This window comes from Cebus imitator, unplaced genomic scaffold, assembly GCF_001604975.1.
Source record: "Cebus imitator isolate Cc_AM_T3 unplaced genomic scaffold, Cebus_imitator-1.0 Scaffold16, whole genome shotgun sequence".
NCBI lineage: Eukaryota > Metazoa > Chordata > Mammalia > Primates > Cebidae > Cebus > Cebus imitator.
The window spans coordinates 1,723,429-1,743,456 of NW_016107331.1; the positions used below are offsets into that span (position 1 = coordinate 1,723,429).

At 38.8% G+C, this 20,028-nt stretch overlaps 1 protein-coding gene across 3 annotated transcripts in view; it reads left to right on the plus strand.

Annotated features, from left to right (window-relative positions):
* Window positions 1-20,028, plus strand: part of RASGRF2 (Ras protein specific guanine nucleotide releasing factor 2) — a 255,275-nt gene that overhangs the window by 130,070 nt on the left and 105,177 nt on the right. For all 3 annotated transcript variants that reach the window (XM_037731121.1, XM_017507586.2, XM_037731126.1), the window contains 4 exons: window positions 696-814; window positions 6,740-6,900; window positions 8,486-8,552; window positions 9,038-9,174. In XM_037731121.1, coding sequence (XP_037587049.1) covers window positions 696-814; window positions 6,740-6,900; window positions 8,486-8,552; window positions 9,038-9,174 — 484 coding nt within the window. The remainder of the gene's footprint in view (window positions 1-695; window positions 815-6,739; window positions 6,901-8,485; window positions 8,553-9,037; window positions 9,175-20,028) is intronic.

Sequence of the window (20,028 nt, forward strand, 5' to 3'; positions counted from 1 at the left end):
AGTGAGCCGAGATCATGCCACTGGTCTAGCCTGGGTGACACAGTAAGACTCTATCTCAAAAAAAAAAAAATGATAGCCAGGTGTGGTGGTGTACATCTGTAGTCCCAGCTACTCAGGAGGCTGAGAGGAGGGTGCAGCGGGTGATGATTACTGGAGCCCAGGAGTTTGTGACCAGCCTGGACAACATAGCCAGACCCTGTCTCAACAAAATAGACTCTCAGTTGCATTTTGTATTCATATTTAGCAAGAAGCTAGAGAAGGTACAGTTTGCATTTCTCAGTGACTTTTCATTGTTACAAGCACTTATTTATGCCTATGTTATTTTAGCTAACATGGATAAATGGTCTAAAGGTCTCTTATTTAGTCTGCCTCCAAGAAATGGCCCCGTAATTTCAATGAGAAGACTGTCCACAAAATAACATGTTGCTTTCCCGCCGCACTTAGAAGCAGACATGCCCAGGGAGGCTGGTCATTGCTGACCCACTTACCCTGTAGAATCATGAGGCACATTGGCCTTGCTTTGGGTCATGACCTGTCGAAGCATGGAAAGATCCAGCCTATTTTCCCCAAGCCCCCAGTTCAATTGATACAAGCTGGAAACCGAGCTTCTCGGATCTCCGAGCTCTTCTTTGCCTACCTGCTAGGGCAACAGAAGATCTCTCTCACTGTGACCCTGTCTGTGCTGTGTCCGACAGAGTAATGCACGATGAAGTGAGTGACACTGAAAACATAAGGAAAAACCTTGCCATCGAAAGAATGATCGTGGAGGGCTGTGACATCTTGCTGGACACCAGCCAAACGTTCATCCGCCAAGGTAAGTCCTTGTGGAACGGACCCGCGACCTGCGTGCGCTGTGCGGCTGTCACATGGTCTCGGCACACCCCGGAAGGCGTTCTGAGCAGGCCCCCCGCGGCCTGCACCGAGGCTGTGGTTGAGGCCCACCTTTGTGCTGTTTCTTTTCAGGGGCCATGAAAAACAGCAACACAATCATAGTAAAGCACGAGTGGGGCAGGCAGTTACATTCTGACTGGACGCTCCTCCTCAGCGGCCCGGACATTCTCTGCAGCTCCAAGGAGGACCAGTCGGCCTGGCCCACGGCCGTGGCTGTGCCAAGCGCTGACGATACCCAGGCCAAGGTCCAGGAGAAACTTGCGTTACTCAAAGCCCTTTCACATAAGACTGGGGACCATGTCCGAAGTGAAAGCAGCTGTCTCTTGTTCCCATTTTTCATCAGCACTTCCGGATCCGCCCCACACGATGTCATTTGATTCAACTGGTAACTCCCGTTGCCAGATGAAATGTCTCTGATCGACCCTTGCCACGCCTTGCTTTGGTAATGCAGAAGCTTTCGTGTGTGCAAAGTGTGCTTTGGGGGCGTCATTGGATAAATTAAGCTTTTGAAGAGTTGAAGATATTTGTGCCGGAAACTGTGGAGAAGCAAGAGCCTGACAGCGCATATTTCTCCTTGGCTGTTATTCCAAAATGCAAGATGTAAACTACATCCCAAGTTATTTATTTATTTATTTATTTAGTACTTAGGTCCTCTGTGGGAGGGGAGCATGCCTTGGGCAATTGATTTGAGACAATATATTGCACACATTTATAGTTTTGAATTTGGCGAGGAGTGAAACATAAATTTGGAACTCAATCGTTAATGTAGTTTCTGTTTATAATGTGCCAGTATCATTTGAAGATATTTATGTTGCCATTGCCTACCATAATGTACTGCTTAAAATCTTTTTTAACCTCATCAAACAAGACTATGTTTTGTGCACATTAATTTTTGCACAGAATACTTTGAAAGTTTAATGCACGCCATTCTATTTTCCATTATTTATTTACAAGGAGAAGCCACACATATGTTAAAGTTTGGGAGTCTATTTTAGGAAATGATTCCTTTTCTCATTTTTGGCTTTAGATATTCTTTTTTCTTTAAATAAGGGTGGAATGTGATGCTAACAGCATCAGGCCATTGTAATGCCTCCTCTATTCCTCTGCACAGACTGTGTCCCCACGTTGGCTTCCTGCCTGCCAGCCTCTGTGCCTTTACCTGTGCTGTCCCCAGCCTGGGGGCTGGGAATGTCCTTATCCACCTCTTTTGTGCCTGTTGAAGTTCTGCTTGTCCCACCAGGCTCAGATCAGATACCCCTAAGGAGTCCCTTATAATCTCCTCTTCTTCCTCCTTCCCTCTCCTCCAGTTAGAATGGATTTCCCTTCCACTCCATTTCCAAGGCACTTCACTCCTGGTGCATGTATTTTATCCTCTTGTATAGAGGTACTTGCTTGTATGCCTCTCTGTCCCAGTAACTGTAAACTCTGAAGGGCAGCACTTAGGAATTCTCTCTGCCTTGCCTTGTCTAGTATGATGCTTTCTATTACAGATACCGGGAAAACGGGCATTGAATCAAATTAAATCATTTATTGAATTGCAATTATGACTGAAAGGTGTTTTATGTTGTATTTTTCTTGTATTAGAATTCCCTGAAAATGTCTACTGATTGACTTGTGCTTCGTAATATGTGAGAATGGAGACATAGCATACAATTGCTTAAAGGATTTTTGATTGGGAAGTATTGTTACCCATAAACGTTTACTATATTGCTAAAAAAAACATAAACTTTTTTTGATCTGAGCTTGAAAACACATTCAATAATGAAAAATGCTGGAAGGTCAAATATATTGAATGTCATATATTTTTTCATTGCAATTGGAGAGAAAACAATCATGAATGATTTCTCCCTGTATTTATGTCCATATGTTACTAATTCCTTGTTATGTACCACATGTTTAAGGCACTTCTGTCAGCTATGAGTATTTCTGATATTATTGTGTTGATGTCAAGATAATGATTTGCCTTTTAGCAGTGTTTTTCTGCATGTGTGGTTTGGTTAGTTGTTTAAGAGTTATTCAGTAAAGTTGGTTTCTAAAATTCAGACCTTAATCTGAAAGTAGGAAGTAATACAATCACAGAGAATTTGGAAAGTTTACATTGTTTAGCTTTGGTTACTTATTTTATCACTTTTACATAACACTCTTAACAGACTTTAAGACCCATTGAGGTGATTTTTTAAATTATTATTTAAAAAAAATTTTGAGGGATTCCTATTGCCTATGAAATGGTCTACAATTTTATCTCTGAAGATGTGCTAATATTTGTGTTAATTACTCTTAGGGATGATATGTGGTCTGTTTCTCTGTGTGTATGTGTATGCATGTGTGCATGTGGTTTCCACCTTATGTGAATTTTTATGCTAAGGACTAGAAAAAATACGTCATCCAGATCATCTGAAAAGTCACCTCAGAATAAGGGCATCAGCCACTCTTGAATGTTTTTCGATGGGGATTTAGTGATGGAAATAATGAAAGTTTTATTGTAAATGGTTTCCAATTATTAGTCTGATGGATAGGATACAAAAGACTATATTATAGAAATGGTGTGATATTATCATTATTTTCTAAAATCTATTAAAAGTTTTTTGAATAAATGTGTGCATGTCTGAGGCAATGATAGGAAAACAGTCTAGCTGCATCACTGGAGGTCAAATCCTGTCACCCCTACTTCCTTGCTGTGTGACATTGGGCAATTTACTTATCCTCTCTCTGCCTCAGTTTCTTCTCCTTAAATTGGAGTTAATAGTAGTAGCTATTTTTTAGGATTGTTGTGAAGATTAAATGAGCTAATGCTCACAAGAGCACTTAGGCTAGACTGCAAGATTATGATAAACTTTAAAAGCCAAGATCCAAATTTTGGAATGACTTTCTATTTTCAATAACATGAAATATATATGAATATTTAGTAGAAGATAAAGGCACTCTAAGCTGACATTTTGTACAAAGTCTACTATGCATTGTGAACAGTGTTTTGTGGAAATGTAAATCAGGAAAAAGAAATATAGGTGACTGAATACAGGGCTAAGTGCCTTGAGAATAAGGCATGGACCTTTCTGGTATTTTAGTCACTCCCAGACCCTAAGTCATGAGCTTTCAATGCACCAGTGTTCTCTGAAATTGTAACATGGGGTACCTTCTCAAATGCCTAACCCAATAAGCTGGAAATTGCTCCTTGTTCTTTTTCACTATTCAGTAGAATTAAGAATAAGGGGCATAGTCTTGAACTGTACTGTGGGAATAAAGTGATTGAAATAACAGACATTTTGTTAGAAGTTAACCCCAATTATTAAATAGACTAATGACCAGGGTGCAAAAAATCATGCTATAGCCATTATCTGATGAATTACTAAATGAATACTAAGTATTTTCTGATTTGTATTAGCTAGAGAGGAATCCTTTCTTCATGTCTCATAGCTATGTTGAAACATCATGTCAAATGCAAGAGAAAATGTGAAAAAAATCCACTTAAAATGCTTTTTCCAAACATGATTATTTTACAAACCATAGTTTTGAAATGTCTCACTTTTAATTCAGATGTATACATTTCTGTATGTACCTAATATACTCAGTCTCCTATGTCTCCCACCTACTTGGATATGAGGTAAACAATTATAGATTAAGCATATTAGTGTATGGTTGCCAAGGAACATTTATATTTTTTTTGTCTCACAGCTGAAATTCACAATAATTGCTAATATATGAGCTAACAATGTATTCTGTCATTTCTTTCTAAATTTTATTTATTTTTATGTATTCTATAATTTCTGACATAGAAAATTGCTAAATTGCTAGACGCATTCACTAATGAACACATTATTACTGAGTTTTCACAGGTTGCTTATAGCCTTTCTGAAAATTATTCACAAACCTATTTGTCCACCAAGATTATTTGTCCAAGCCTCAGTCCTTTACTCAGCCCTAACTAATGGGCCTGAGACCCACGGCCCCCATTGCAAAGCTAGAACTTACTCTCTTCCCATCTGTCCCCTTTTTGAGTCTTACATATTACATGGCTGAATCCCTTGGCTATGTCACTCACTTAGGTATGACCTTAGGAGAGCTACCTAGCCTCAGACCTCAGTTTCCCCATTTGTGAAATGGGGGGCATTGAACCACGTCCTCTGCAAGGCCTCTGGCTTTGTTTGCATCCTGAGCCCCATAAGCACAGCCTTTTGCTGCTATGACCTGCTCATAGACTTCCCTAACTTTTACCTCCTGCTTTCCCCTGCCTCCTGTACTCTGTTATTCCTTGCTGCCTGGGCTGCCAGCCAGTTTGCTCCCACCCACCTCACCTCCTCATTCACTCCCCTCTTGCCCATACCTTCGTGGGAGTCAAGCCATCTCCTGGCCCTTTGTTCCCCAATCCCACATCCTCGCCCAGGACTGCATCCCTGCTGTTCTTTAGGCCCAGAATAGCTGCCTGCTCTCTGTCTGTCAAGCATCCCACTGCAGCACGCACCCACATAGATAGTATGAGATCCAGGTATGGAAACTTGGGTCTCTTGCCATCCTGTACACCTTTCAATCTCTGTTAAAAAGTAGATGCAATTTGCAACAATCATATGTTAATATGAACGTTTTATGACTCACAGTCATAGTTTTACCAACTTACATATATATGCTCTTTATATGAAGAGCTTTAGTCATGTTTTTCTGCTTATAGGTGTAATTTGTGCTCATTAAAAAAATCAGGAAGTTAGGAAAATGTATGAAGAGGAAAATAAGGTTGTCCACAATCTCATCTCTTATTGGTGACTGCTGTTAATATTCAAGGGTTGGATATGCACTCAGTGATTCTTCTGAGCGTAATATGAGCCTGTGTAAGGCTGCATTTGGAGTAGGTGCTAGATTGAATACATATAAGAACTATGACTATCTCAGTGCACTTCAGAAGTCAGAATCAAGGGATTTGCAAGAATCTTTCTTAAAACTTTTTGATTTGATATTTAACTTAGATTGAAATTTTCTTTTTGGGGTAGGGAGGTTGCTATGAGGGTGAAATCTAGAAATAATCAAAGGTAATACTGGTATTATAAAGTCTGTGTATAGCTTCCCACATTGAATGGAAGGTAGTTTTGCTCATAGGAGTGTACTGGGTGTAGATTGTATGTGGTTTATTTTCTGTTTAGATTCCATAAATAATTTTTATCACACATAATTTAAATGTAACTTGAAATAGCTCCCTTTAAAAATAGTTCTTAGCTAAATTTCACTGAATTATATAATTTATATATTTTTATAATATACAAGTATTGTACATTCTATTTTTAAAATACAAAGTAAACTATATTAATATGCTATTTATCTACCTTCTGTGCTAGAGGAAGAATATATTGCATTTGCTTTTTGTTATGTTATTATATTACTTTATATAATTATTATATAATGTAATTATTAATATTTATATTATATATTATCAAGAATTTTAATATTAATATTATTGATATATATAATATTGACATAACATTGATATAATATATAATATATATAATATCAATAATATGTATTTAAATATATAAATTGATTGGATCAGATCACTATGGACAGATGGCAGAAGTGTCTCATTCTTTGAATTCAATTTTGTCTTCTTTCAAACTTATTTTCCAGTTTTAGATGAAGAATCAAGTCTAAAGTGTTTCACAAAAATATTAGGAACAGATTAGTCCTTAAAATACAATGCATTGTTTCTTCTGGTCAGAGTGTTAGAGAATTTCTTGTTCTGATAGTGCATCACATAAATCAATCTCTGGTATCTTGGGAAACAGGCCTTAGTGTTTATTGCCATGGACATGGTCCTCACTTGACAGAATTTTAATTGCTGTGTATTCTTCATTTTTGTAATCGCCAGGTTCTCTTATTCAAGTACCTTCCGTTGAGAGGGGGAAACTTAGTAAAGTTCGCCTGGGTTCGTTGTCTTTGAAAAAGGAAGGAGAGAGACAGTGCTTCTTATTTACAAAACACTTTTTAATATGTACAAGAAGTTCAGGAGGGAAGCTTCATCTGCTCAAGGTACTGGTTTTCCATAACTATTCCATTTATCTTCCAAGCACTTACAAGGTATTGATGTTAACTCACTTGTACTTTCCCATGCTTGGTATTATTATAAAACAGATTGTCATGATCACATAATGAGCGAGGTAATGTACAGTTACCAACTCTGGCATTTAATTCGTTGTCATTTGAATTCAAAGTAATAGAAATTTATTTTATGTATGCATCACCATAAGGAAATACAATTAAAATCATAACCTGGACAAAATTACATACTATATTATGTCTGTATATTAAAATCATATACAAAGTTATATACTAGTTGACAACTACTGAGCTACAAAAGTCTTGTCAAATCACTACAATGTACCAATGCAATATTTACTAAACACTGTTTTATCTTGCACGGTACTAGGAGTCAGCAAACTGTGGCCCATGGCTTAGAGCCTGTTTTTGTTAATACAGTTTTTGATTTTGGTTTTTCTTTGGTTGAGATAGGGTCTCACTCTGTTGCCCAGGCTGGAGTGCAATAGCATGATCATAGCTCACTGCAGCCTTGAACTCCTAGGCTCAAACAGCCCTCTCGCCTAGCTTCCTACAGACTACCATGCTCATCTAATTTTTAAAAAAAATTTTAGTAGAGTCTGGGCATGGTGGCTCACACCTGTAATCCCAGCACTTTGGGAGGCAGAGATGAGCAGATCACGAGGTCAGGAGTTCAAGACCAGTGTGACCAACATGGTGAAACCCCAACTAAAAATACGAAAAAAAAAAAAAAAATCAGCTGGGCATGGTGGCACACACCTTTAATCCCAGCTACTCAGGAGGCTGAGGCAGGAGAATTACTTGAACCTGGGAGGCTGAGGTTGCAGTGAGCCGAGATCATGCCACTGTGCTCCAGCCTGGGCAACAGGGTGAGACTGTCTCAAAAAAAAAAAAATTTTAGTAGAGACAATGTCTTGCCATGTGGCTTGGGCTGGTCTTGAACTCCTTGGCTCAAGTGATCCTCCTGCCTTGGCCTCCCAAAGTGCTAGAATTACAAGTGTGAGCCACTGTGCCTGGCTTGTTAATAAAGTTTTATTGAAACACAGCCACACTCATTTGTTTATGTACTGTTTGTGGCTGCTTTTTTGCTAAAGTGGCAGATCTGAGTAGTTGTGACAGAAATCATATGACTTGCAGAGCCTAAAATATTTACTATCTAACCCTTTACAGAAAAAGTTTGTCTATGTACAGCCTTTTTTAAATTATTGCTTACAAATATTATTCAACACCATGATGACAGCTTTCTACTGCTTAAGCCACTTCCTGGTTGATGAGTTCAGCCCTTTGCTAAGCTGTTTTACTCTCTAAAGCCACTGTGGTGCCATCTAAGTTTCCCATCTGAGTGAGAGTGAGTTGAGAGAGAAGAATTTTACTGAAGTTAAATGAATTCACTTCCTTTTGCACATCTAAGTTTAATTTTGGGCTCTATAAAAATTATTTATGATGCAGAATTGCTATGCTTTCTTCTATGGCAACTTGAATATGGAGTTTACAAATCAGAGCTTCGCAGTCTACACAAGACCTTCAGCGTCTTAATGAAAAATTGGTTTGTTTCCAGACAGGTGGGGTTCTGTCTCTAATAGACTGCACGTTGATTGAAGAGCCAGATGCAAGTGATGATGACTGTAAGTCACATTCAGTCACTTAAGATTATATTAGAATTAGAGGCAAGAGAGAGGCTGAGGATAAACTCCCTAAAGTCATTAATATATGGAAAATTGAACCATTTAGCCTGTGAGCCTTGTTAAACCATCTTTGGGAATTCACATTTTACTGAGTTTGTTTTGTGATAGTGACTATTCAGTGGCAGATAGAGAAGAAAGAAGAGTTGAATTAGAGTGTTGGAATTCTATAAATCATGGGGTTTAAAAAATAAAAACTATGAAATTAGAAGGAAACCAGGATTGTAGTCTGAAGTAACCTACTGACCTCAGCTTCCTCATCTGCTTATGAGCTTAAGAAAGCCTTCTTCATGCCCAAGAAGTATGATGTGGCTGAAATGAGATTCCTGATTTGAGTGCAAATGGATTGTGTAGATAGAACGATGCGAAAGCAGCTATCACTTTTTTTTGGCATTCTCATGTGAGTGTTTGGTTTACATGCGTTCAAGCCAAAGGTTCTGGGCAAGTGTTTGGGCACCTGGATTTTAAAATAGTGGTGGAGCCTCCCGACGCTGCCTCCTTCACTGTCGTCTTGTTAGCACCTTCACGCCAGGAGAAAGCCGCCTGGATGAGCGACATCAGTCAGGTAAGCAAGTGGCTTTGGCCAAATTTTTGTTTTTTAAGTTTCACAACTTAAACTTTTGGAGATAGTTTTAAGAGGTTTTTTATTTTTACTAAAAAATTACACCCAGTTGCTATGGTCATTGCCATAATCTGCGTATCTTGATGAGCTGTGATCGTTCTCATTTTTGTTGTTGCTGTTTGTTTTTCTTCTTAAGGTCAAAGTTTGCCTGAAATGTTGTAATTGGATTTTAGTTCCTGGGCATTTTATACCAGCTGCAAATGTAATCATTTGTGTTGAAAGTATTGAAATTGCCCAGTTAGTAATAAATTCTCTAACAACCCCACTGGATATTTTGCTTATTTATTTCTGAAGTGGAAAAATGGTAAAAGATACAGAAGCAGCCAACAAGGGCTATGGCAGGAAATTGTGAATTAAGGAATCAAAAGGGACACTGTCTGTAGTATAAAACATGAAAATGAGCTCCTGTATTTCATATATTAAAACATCAGGGAACAGAATTGGTTACCTTTCCTTGATCAGCAGCGCCCAGTTAGGGAATTGCTCCATTTATTTTTAAGAAAGAAAGACCCTTGGAGTGCAGGAATGATTCTGTGCCTCGTCCTTTAAAGAAAGGCACCCAGTGCTTTGCCTGTCACTAGCAAAGATCTAAGTGAGTCTTTCTCTCTGCTTAGACTAGACCTTAAGGTAGAAATATGCAGCTTCCTCCTTATTTCTCTAAGATGCTATGGCTACTATGCTGCTTAGCAAAAAAAATTGTACTAGATTATATCTTCAGTGGAAGGAAGCTAACTAAAAGTTATATCCTTTTTAGTGATGGTGATAGTATTACATGAAATGACTGTGTCCCAGTCTTGGCATTGACACTTGTGGTTTCATTCATTCAACAAATATATTTATGCAGTGATATATGCTTGGCACTGTTCTAGAGATTTTTAACATTATTATGAAGAAAAGAGACAACAGCAACAAAAATTCTCTTAACCTTTTGTAGCTTCCATTCTAAAATGGGGAAGACCAAAAGTAAATAAGGGTAATAACTAAGTAGATACTATTTTATATTAGACGGTGATAGGGCAGGGTAAGAAGGGTTGGGCTGCGGAAGGTGAGTGGGTTGGTAGAGTTTTTAAATGGTGCTCACCTCATTCTGAAGGAGACTTTAGACTGTAGTAGGTGATGGAGATACCATGTGAGTATGTGATGCTATGTGAATATGTGATGTGAAGAGGAAACAGCAATTGCAAAGGCTGTAAAGCAGGAGGATGCTGCACACTTCAAGGAATACCATGAAAGGCAGTGTGGCTGGAGTAGGGTATGTGAGAGGGAGAGTAGAAAAAAAAGTAAGAGGTAACAGGGGCCCGATCAGGAATGTCTTTCTAAGCCAATGAAAGGGGCTTTGGCTTGTATTCTGAGTCAGATGAAAGCTATTAAAGGATTTGAGCAAAGGAGTGCCACGAACTGTCTTAGGTTTGGAAAGGATGACTATGGCTGCTGTGGTGAGGGTGGGCTGAGGGCAGAGGGCAGGAGGGGAAGCAGGGAGGTGAGTGAGCAGGCTGCTGCAGTAATCCAGGGGAAAGATGTTGTGAGCTCAGGCCAGCTTGGCAGGAGTGGAGTTAGAGAGTAGGGTTCTGAGTCTGGATTCATTTTGAAGGTAGAACCAGCAGAATTTTATTGTGGATTAGAGCTGGGGTGTGAGAGAAAAAGAAGAGTGAAGGATGACCTCAGAGGTTTTGGCCTGAGCATCTGGAAGGATGGAGTTGTCATTAGCTGAGATGGAGAAATCTGCTGGGAAAAGAGATCTGGGGGCAAAAAGCAGAAGTTTACTTTTGGATATATTGAGTCTCAGAAGTCTGCTAGACATTTGAGTGGAGGCGATGAATAAGCAGTGGGATATAGAAGTCCAGTGTTTAGAACGAGGTCCAGGTGGGAGATATACATCATTTGGGTGGTACTGAAGGCTGTGAGACTGCTGACATCACCAAGGGAATACGCGTAGGTAGAAGTGAGAGGGCTGTAGCCTGAGAGAAGGGTCAAGTCAGGGAGAATAGTGAAGACAACCAAGAAGAAACCACCAGTGCAGCCGAAGACAGCCAAGAGGACATGGTGTCTTAGCAGCCAAGTGAAGAAAACCTGTCAAGGAGGACGGGACTGTTTTAAATGCAGATCCTGAACCCACATTCCAGATGCCACTTTAAACTCTATAAGCTCCATAGATCACTTTTTCACGTTCGCACAACTGCTGCCAAAGGCTGAGTGAAGGAGTGATTGTTCTAGGATACTTAGTAATTTTGCTGGTGTGGGGTTTGAATGGTGGGTGGGTAGGTGGTAGGGACAGAGTGCGCTGCTCTTGACTGAGTCGAGCCGGCTGCCCAGAACCCTATATCTCAGCTGGCTTCATTTTCTGCTTCAAGAATTTTCCTTTTATAGGAGAGATTACATATACATTCATGGAATTAGTCTCTCAAGTGTATCTCTGGACATATTCATTATTAATAAGATAAGCTTACTGAATGCTTGAAATATACTGTTTAATATTTTATTGTGTATATGTTAAAATATAGACACACAAATGAACTAGAAATATTCCCAACATACTAAAATGTTTATCAAAATAGCTTCCACAGATAACCTGTATTAGAATTACGTGAGGACTGTTTTAAATACAGATTCCTGAACCCACATTCCAAATGCCATTCTAAACTCTATAAGCTCCATAGATCACTTTTGCATGATTAAAGAACCTCTGTCCTGAAGAATGAACTGTTTCTATCTCTAAAGTCCCCACAATCTTGCCATATAGAAATAATTGTACAGTTTGCCTCTCAGTATCTTCATACATCATTTTCGCTTTTTACTTGCTTTACTTCTTTCTATATTCCTATATATTCTTCATATGCATATTGGCTATCTATTATTCAACTGCATTATATTAAATATATTCAGCTGCATCAATTTACTGCTTTCACAGCTTTTTCTGAATAATTGAGCATTGAGTATACGAGCTGTTTCCGAGTTTCAGGATTAATATATAATGAGGTGCTAAACATCTTTGGGCAGGAGTTTTCCCCTTCTTTTAAAGTCCTTTGTTGGTATATAGTTAGAGTATAAGGCTGGCATAAAAAGCCTGATCACTTTCCTGATTACCTGATTCCTGGTGTGACAGACTGCCACAATTCCTTCAAGAAATGTGTAAGTCAACAGGTGTCTATGTAACTCTCTTCTAAGTCCTGCCAGTGTTGAATTTGTCACATTTATCACACTTTCTATTTAATGGAAAAGTGTTTTTGGCTTCCAGTGGTTTTAATTTACATTTCTGTAATTATCAATGAGATTAACATTTTCTACTATTTCTGTTTCTTGTCTGTTTATACTAGATGGAGAATAATTCATTGGCACTCCCATATAAACTAGGAAAATGAACATTTTCTATTTAGATTATGAATACGTTCTCTATTATTTGTCTTTTTAATTTTTGTCACTATTTTTCTAAATCTTAATTTTTTCTGGCTTGATTTGAATCCACCTTGATAAGCTACTGTATTATATTATACTAGTCACAGGTAGCTCTTATTTAAGATGTTAAAGTGGTTCCTGAGTATTGCCACAATCCCAGCTTCACATAAGAAACTCTACAAAACTTAAGACTTTCAGCTTTGCCAGGTCTGTCTCTGAAGCTGTAATTTTTAGAAGGAACGATTGCTTAAATGATTAATCACACTCTTCGTTACACCAGTAAGGCCATAATTAACTGTTGGCACCTCCAGCAAAAAGTGCAAGTGGCTAATGGTCTCAACAAATCATTCTTCCCCTTTTTCATCTATTTATAGGGAAGGATTTGAGGCTGAAGATTTGACCATTTATTTCAATAAAGCACATTCACTTGTGCTTGTCTCACTGTCATACATAATGGTTTATTAAACAGATACACTGTAATTATAGCTATTAACTAAAATGCAGAATTAAAATTCACCTCTGAGCTTCTTGGTTTGGACAAATGTCCCAAAATATAGACCTGTGTAGACAAATTTGTAGCACACTGGACATGCCTTCTCCCTAAAAATAGCTACTCAGAAATCAAGAGGGAATTTTCTACTTTAACATAAAAGGGTGAATTTAAAATATTGACTCTAACCTTTCTTCCCACTACTAAGAAGTATTAAGAAGGTGAAAAATATGGTAACATGGGAGACCACTGATCTTTAAATAGGTACTGCCTTAGTAAGACCCTCAAAACCCCATGCAGGAGAAGTCATTCTCAACACTTGTCCAAAGACCAGCTACTTCAAAATCACTTGCAAATTTTGTGAACACAAATATTCCCAGATCCCATCCCAGCCATTACAAACTAAGCTAGACTATCCATGATCTAGGAATCTAATTTTGTTATCCTGTTAACTTCAAAGTTTATTGTAATTCACATAAATTCAAGATGACATTAAAGATATCTGAAACCCTGCTTACTTGAATATATTTGTTCTTCTTCTTCTTTTTTTTTTTTTTTTTTTTTTTTTTTTTTTTTTTTTTTTTTTTTTTTTTTTTTTTTTTTTTTTTTGAGATGGAGTTTCACTCTTGTTGCCCAGGCTGGAGAGCAATGGCATGGTCTCGGCTCACCGTAACCTCTACCTCCCGGATTCAAGCAATTCTCCTGCTTCAGCCTCCCGAGTAGCTGGGATTACAGGCATTACCATGCCTATCAAATTTTGTATTTTTAGTAGGGACAGGGTTTCTCCATGTTGGTCAGGCTGGTCTCGAACTCCTGACCTCAGATCATCCACCTGCCTTGGCCTCCCAAAGTGCTGGGATTACAGGTGTAAGCCACTGTGCCCAGTCCAATATATTTATTCCTAACTAAGTGAACTGTATACAGGCATCACTTCTTCCCAACAACCAGGGTACATGTTTATATAACCATAAATATATAACACACCTTCCACTGTAAGTCTGTTCATGTATACACACACATATACCAGTTCTATTGTAGTTTAACTTTTTTTTCTAGAACAGAACTCTGTCTTCATTGCAGCATTACTCAAAGTCCCAAATGGAAGTAAGACAAAACAGAATTCTCTGGTTGAAATAAAGTTGGTAGACCTAGAAACTCCAGGAGCCATTTTTTTCCCATACTCCTGTTGTCTCTGAAGCCTGGGGATGTCCCTGCAGTCTGGGGATGAGAAACTAATTTTGAAAACCATTCCTCTGTTATAAACATGTCATAATGAGATCTATCTGTCATATATCTCTCTCCATCCATGCACCTATCAATCCAGCCATCTCGTGGATAGATTAAATGTTGTGTGCCAATTATCAAAGATCTTTTTATGTAACTTAAAATATGACCGTTCATTACATGGTCTTTTGAGGTGTATGGTTCAGATTGAATATATATTTTGTTCTTCTGAAACTTGAATGAAAGTGAAAATTTCCCTTTATTCCTAAAATAATTTTAATGCTTGACAATGACTCAGAAAGATTTATGAATGAGACTTGATGCTGGATAATGAGATGTGCGGAAATGGTCACATAAAACTCTTCTTTTGAGTATAAAATGTCTATCCCAACTTCCAATTCTGGTCATATAGAGGACTGAGCTGATTTAGGTCCCCTCTAGCTATAAACACAGAAATGTTTAACATATAAAATCAGTAAAATTAAAAAAATTTAATGCATAGGTATATTTACAGACAGGAAGGGAAATCTCTCATTGCCAGAAACAAGAGAATTTAAAGCCATAGCAGAAAGCTTGTACGCTAAAGACTCACAGACTTGGGAATGATTTTAGACTGGATATTAGTCCCACGTCCTAGGAATATTAACATGTAAAGAGGGCAAGAGTTGGCCTAGGGCCCATTAATCAAGTTCTCTATTTAAAGCCTGGGCATTGAAAGCGTGTTCCCTTTGTGAGACAAGAACCTAAAAAAACTGTACCCATTGACCCAAGGAAAGAAATAAAGAAGTTTGTCTTTGTCTTGGGTTTTGAATTTTTAAAAATCTTCCTTTAAAAAATGAATATAGCTGGGCACAGTGGCTCATGCCTGTAATCCCAGCACTTTGGAGGCCAAGGCAGGTGGATCACTTGAGGTCAGGAGTTTGGGACCAGCCTGTCCAACATGATGAAACCCCATCTCTACTAAAAATACAAAAATTAGCAGAGTGTGGTGGTGCATGCCTGTAGTCCCAGCTACTCAGGAGGCTGAGGCAGGACAATCACTTGAGCCAAGGAGGTAGAGGTTGCAGTGAGCCGAGATCATGCCACTGCATTCCAGCCTGGGTGATAGAGTGAGACTGTCTCAGAAAAAAAAAAAAAAAAAAATTGTGTCTCTGGCCTACAGATTTGAAATCAGACTTATTCACATGGTGTAAAAGTGCCAAACTGAGAAACCGTTATAAAAATAAATTTTGAGTGTTGAAATCCCAAGCATGCTTTGCAGCCCAAAACACAAAGTCACTCCATTAGCAACACTTCTACAATCTGGGGCTCATGACATGTGCTCAAATTAAAGATTACAAATCTTGTGAGTAAATGATTTATCATGAGTGAGACTCAGCAGGCATGGAGAGCAGCAGAATTAGCACTGCAAGAACTTCAAGTAATAGGGTGACAACTTGGAAAAAACCATAAAATAACAGGGCTTAAAGTATAAAACTATAAAAGAAAGAAATAAACCATTAGGAAAGAAGAGATTACTATGCAAAAAAAAACCAGGCTGACCTGTCAAGGAGCCACATAGAAAAATTTAAAACTAGAAATTATAGGACCACAAAATTACATATTCATTGGAAATTCATTGAAAATTCGTTAGACAGCGGATCAATGATAGCTAGTGAGATGATTAAGAACCAGATTTTTTTTTGCCTATAGCTCTTAAATTTCAAGAGAAAAAAATGAAGACCTCTTCTTTCCTATTTCATAGATGAATAATTTATTTAAAAAATAAATAGCTTAATAGTAATAAAATTCTTCACTTTTCATTTTTCATCTTTTTTGTGATAATTTTTAGTGTGTTATTTCCCCTTTCCAATTCTCTTTTATATAATTACATGGTTTTCCAAGTTAAATATTATTCCAGCCAAAGTAATACTCTGTGTATTCATATCAGGAGTGAAAAGTCAGATTTATTTTCTATTTCCTCTCTCAAATTTTACAGGGTATCCTGACTAAGCTGTTTATATGTAACACTGTAGCTGATCAAAAATGTTTCAGTATCTCTTCTGTTTTTCTCTGCAAGCCTTTCCAGATCCTGGAAAACAGAAGAGACACACAGCTAAACCCTGGATTGGCACCATAGGTGAAGGATGGAGGAGGGGAAAGCACTTGCCTCTTATGTTGGGAATAGGAAAAAAAGTTCTATTTCAGGTTCCTGGAGTGGGCTTATCTCTCAGTCCTTGGCACTTAGTTCACACATCATGGCTTCTGTTGGAGACTGTGGAAGCTGACTATCTTCCCTGCTCCCGCTTTCAACCCTGCAGAGTTTCCTGCACAAGTGAACTGGGCAGATTGGTCTTGAGACCCCCTTCCTCATGCTTTTGCTTCTCAAAAAGCAAAAGCTATGTCCCTTCTGGTCTCCAAGAAGTGGGCAAAGTCAGCCCCCAGAGAACTCCATTTTAAAATACCCTCATTGTGGGCATCCTGCAGCTTTGATGGGCTGCCAGCTAGCTCTGCCCTTCCATTCTCTGGCTGTTGGTGCAGGTAGGATGCTAAGCCCTTTGAATTCATCTCCAGTGGTTCATTTCCTGGATTTCAAGACCCAATTCCTGTATACCCCAGGGGTTTGAGCTATGAATCTCTAAGAAACAGGAGTTAGATCTCTGCCTTCTGACCCCCTGTCCAGGACAAGACAGAGATGCTTCTTTATGACCCAGGTCTATGACTCTGGCCATCTCCAGCGCCCGTCCTCACCTCGTCTGGGTTCCACACAGTGTGGTTGTCTCTTTGGAGCTGTGTGGGAACTCTGGGCTGAGTTTAACGGGTCTCCCCAGGTCATTACTTCACCTCTGTTCTTGATGATGCAGTCATTCTAACTCCGTTGTCTGTGTAACTATGCCATTTGCTTAGAATATTAAAGGAAATTGAAGGAACATTGTTCATTTCCCACCTGTCTCACCAAACACCATGTCTACTTTCCCACTTCCTGTGTTGGTTACCCAATGGGCTTCCTCATTGTGATCGAGAAAGACTGAGAGTGAAAAGAAGTCTGAGGAACAGCTGGAAAGGTCGCTGAGTGAAGGAGCATTATCCTTGCCAGTGTGCAACCTCTCTCCCTATCCAGTCCTTTTCCTCATCACCCCTGATCCCGCCATATAGCTTGGTAAGAACAGGGATGATGTTGATCTATTTTTTTCCCCATCAGGATTAGGAAAGTGAATTTGAAGTGGCTTGCCTTATTCATCTTCAAAACTCTTTTGTATATTATTTTTCTTCTCTTTATCCTCATTTCCTAGTGCTTAGCCCAGTGTCCTCATATAGTAAGTACTTGATAAATGCAGATGTGAGATAGCCATTTAGTAAAATCCCAGTGCCATGGAATCCATGCATCTTCTTGATGCTCCTGAGAATTCAAGACAGACTGTTTAACTTTGGTTAAACTTCAGGTGATTCGAAAGACATTTGGCAGTGCTTTATTACTTTTAAATATATTTGCATCAGAAAATTTTAAAAATTGCCCTATAACTATGGCCATCTTTTATTTTACCTTGTTTTCTTCTCTTGGTTTTATTCAGTAATTCATCCATTTTTATTATTCTTTTCTTCAAAATGTTTATGTCTACCCTTTTCTCTAAATGTTTATGTCCACTCTTCCCTCTTCATTCCCACAGTCTGCCTCAGGGGAAGTATGAATCATTTCATTTACTGACTCAATATTATTCTGATCATCCCTTGGGTCTCCATTCATTCTTCCCTCTTTTCCATTGACTGAATACCCACCAGGAGGCCAGTTTAGATCTTTTAGTCTAAGTGAGCTGCTTAGAAACCATCAATGGCTTCCCATCTGCCTATAGGATAAAATTAAAATTCAAGACTCCTCCTCCATAGCCTGCCTTCAACTGATTTCTCTGTCCTGTCTCTTACTTTCTTCTCCATCATGAATGCATGCACCAGCCAGCCCTGTCTCCTCATTCTTCCATGTATGGTCCCACTTTGAAACAGGGCCTTTGATGTGTATTTTCATTGGGCCTGACAGAGCTTTCCCATGGAGAGGTAGTGTAGTCTTTCTTCGGGCACAGGAGGGTATCCCACTTACTGGCAGCTTGGCTCACTGGTTGAACCACTGACTCTACATAACTGGACACACAGAATGCAGCAGTCTCAGGATTTGTGGGAGAATACTATTTTCAACTTCCTAGTGCTCAAGACTTAATAAACTAGGATGAGAAAAGCAGCATTTATTCCATCTGAAGAAGAACAGCTCATGGTCTTTTCTAGAGAGGGTGAAACCTGTGCTTGCAACCAGACCAGCAGAAGAAGGATGGGCCTCTGGGTCACATTCTTTGGGGTCCACCACAGGGTTGTATGTTTGGAATTGTACTTTTCAACTGTTTATACAAAATAGTTTGCCAAAACTTGTAGTTATTTAAAGATATTATTAGCCAGGTGCAGTGGCTCACACCTGTAATCCCAGAATTTTGGGGAGCAAAGGTGGGAGGATTGCTTGAGCCCAGGAATTCAAGGCCAGCCTGGGTAACATAGCGACACCCTGTCTCTACAAAAAAAAAAAAAAAAAAAAAATCTCAGTGTGGTAGCACACACCTGTAGTCCCAGCTACTCCTGAGGCTGAAGCAGGAGGATCACTTGATTTTAGGAGTTTGAGGTTACAGTGAACTATGATTGTGCCACTGCATTCCAGCCTAGGCAACAGAGTGAGACTCTGTCTCTAAAAAATAATAATAATAACAAGATATTGTTGAGGACATTGTTCCATACATTATTTAATATTTCTCTTGATGAGAACACATAAGATAATCGTCCTTTCTGGTCCTAGACTAGAATTAATTGATCTTCTGCTAAACTGTGAATTTTGTAGCTAACACTGAGTCCTTCTTTGAGTTGACTTCTCTGTAGCCCTGCTAATTTTGAGGCCAACTTATAGCCAGTACTGTCAGCATCAAGTATGTGCAGTGGCTTCATTTCCAGCTTCGTCTTATTGTTTTCCATCCTTTATCTAAATCCTCTCTGATTTTCTCACTTATCTTTACTTTGTCTTATTATTTGTATAGTTGTAATCTACTTGCGGGATAAGATGGAGCATAAATCCACATTTAAGCAAAAATAACCAAATTTATAGGTAGATGATAATTTTTATATGAAAATATAACTCCAAATTACTTCCAGATGCTGTAGCTTAAAGAAATATATTGAAAGGGAACTTAAAAATATTCTACTTTTGGCCAGGCATGGTGGCTCACGCCTGTAATCCCAGCACTTTGGGAGGCCGAGGTGGACAGATCACCTGAGGTCGGGAGTTCGAGACCAGCCTGACCAACATGGAGAAACCCTGTCTCTACTAAAAATACAAAATTAGCCATATGTGGTGACACATGCCTGTAATCCTAGCTACTCAGGAGGTTGTGGCAGGAAAATTGCCTGAACCTGAGAGGCAGAGGTTGCGGTGAGCTGAGATCGTGCCATTGCACTCCAGCCTGGGCAACAAGAAGAGTGAAACTCCATCTCAAAAAAATAATAAATAAATAAATAAATAAAAATTCGACTTTCTTGCCACAAATGGCATCCTTTATAGTTTGTAGTTGAAATAATGGCGTAAGATGTGAGGAAAACAAAGTTTTAAGGAAAAACAAATATAAAAATGGCTGATCTACTAAGTAGACTGAATTGTCAGAATTCCAGTGATCTAAAGTTTTTTA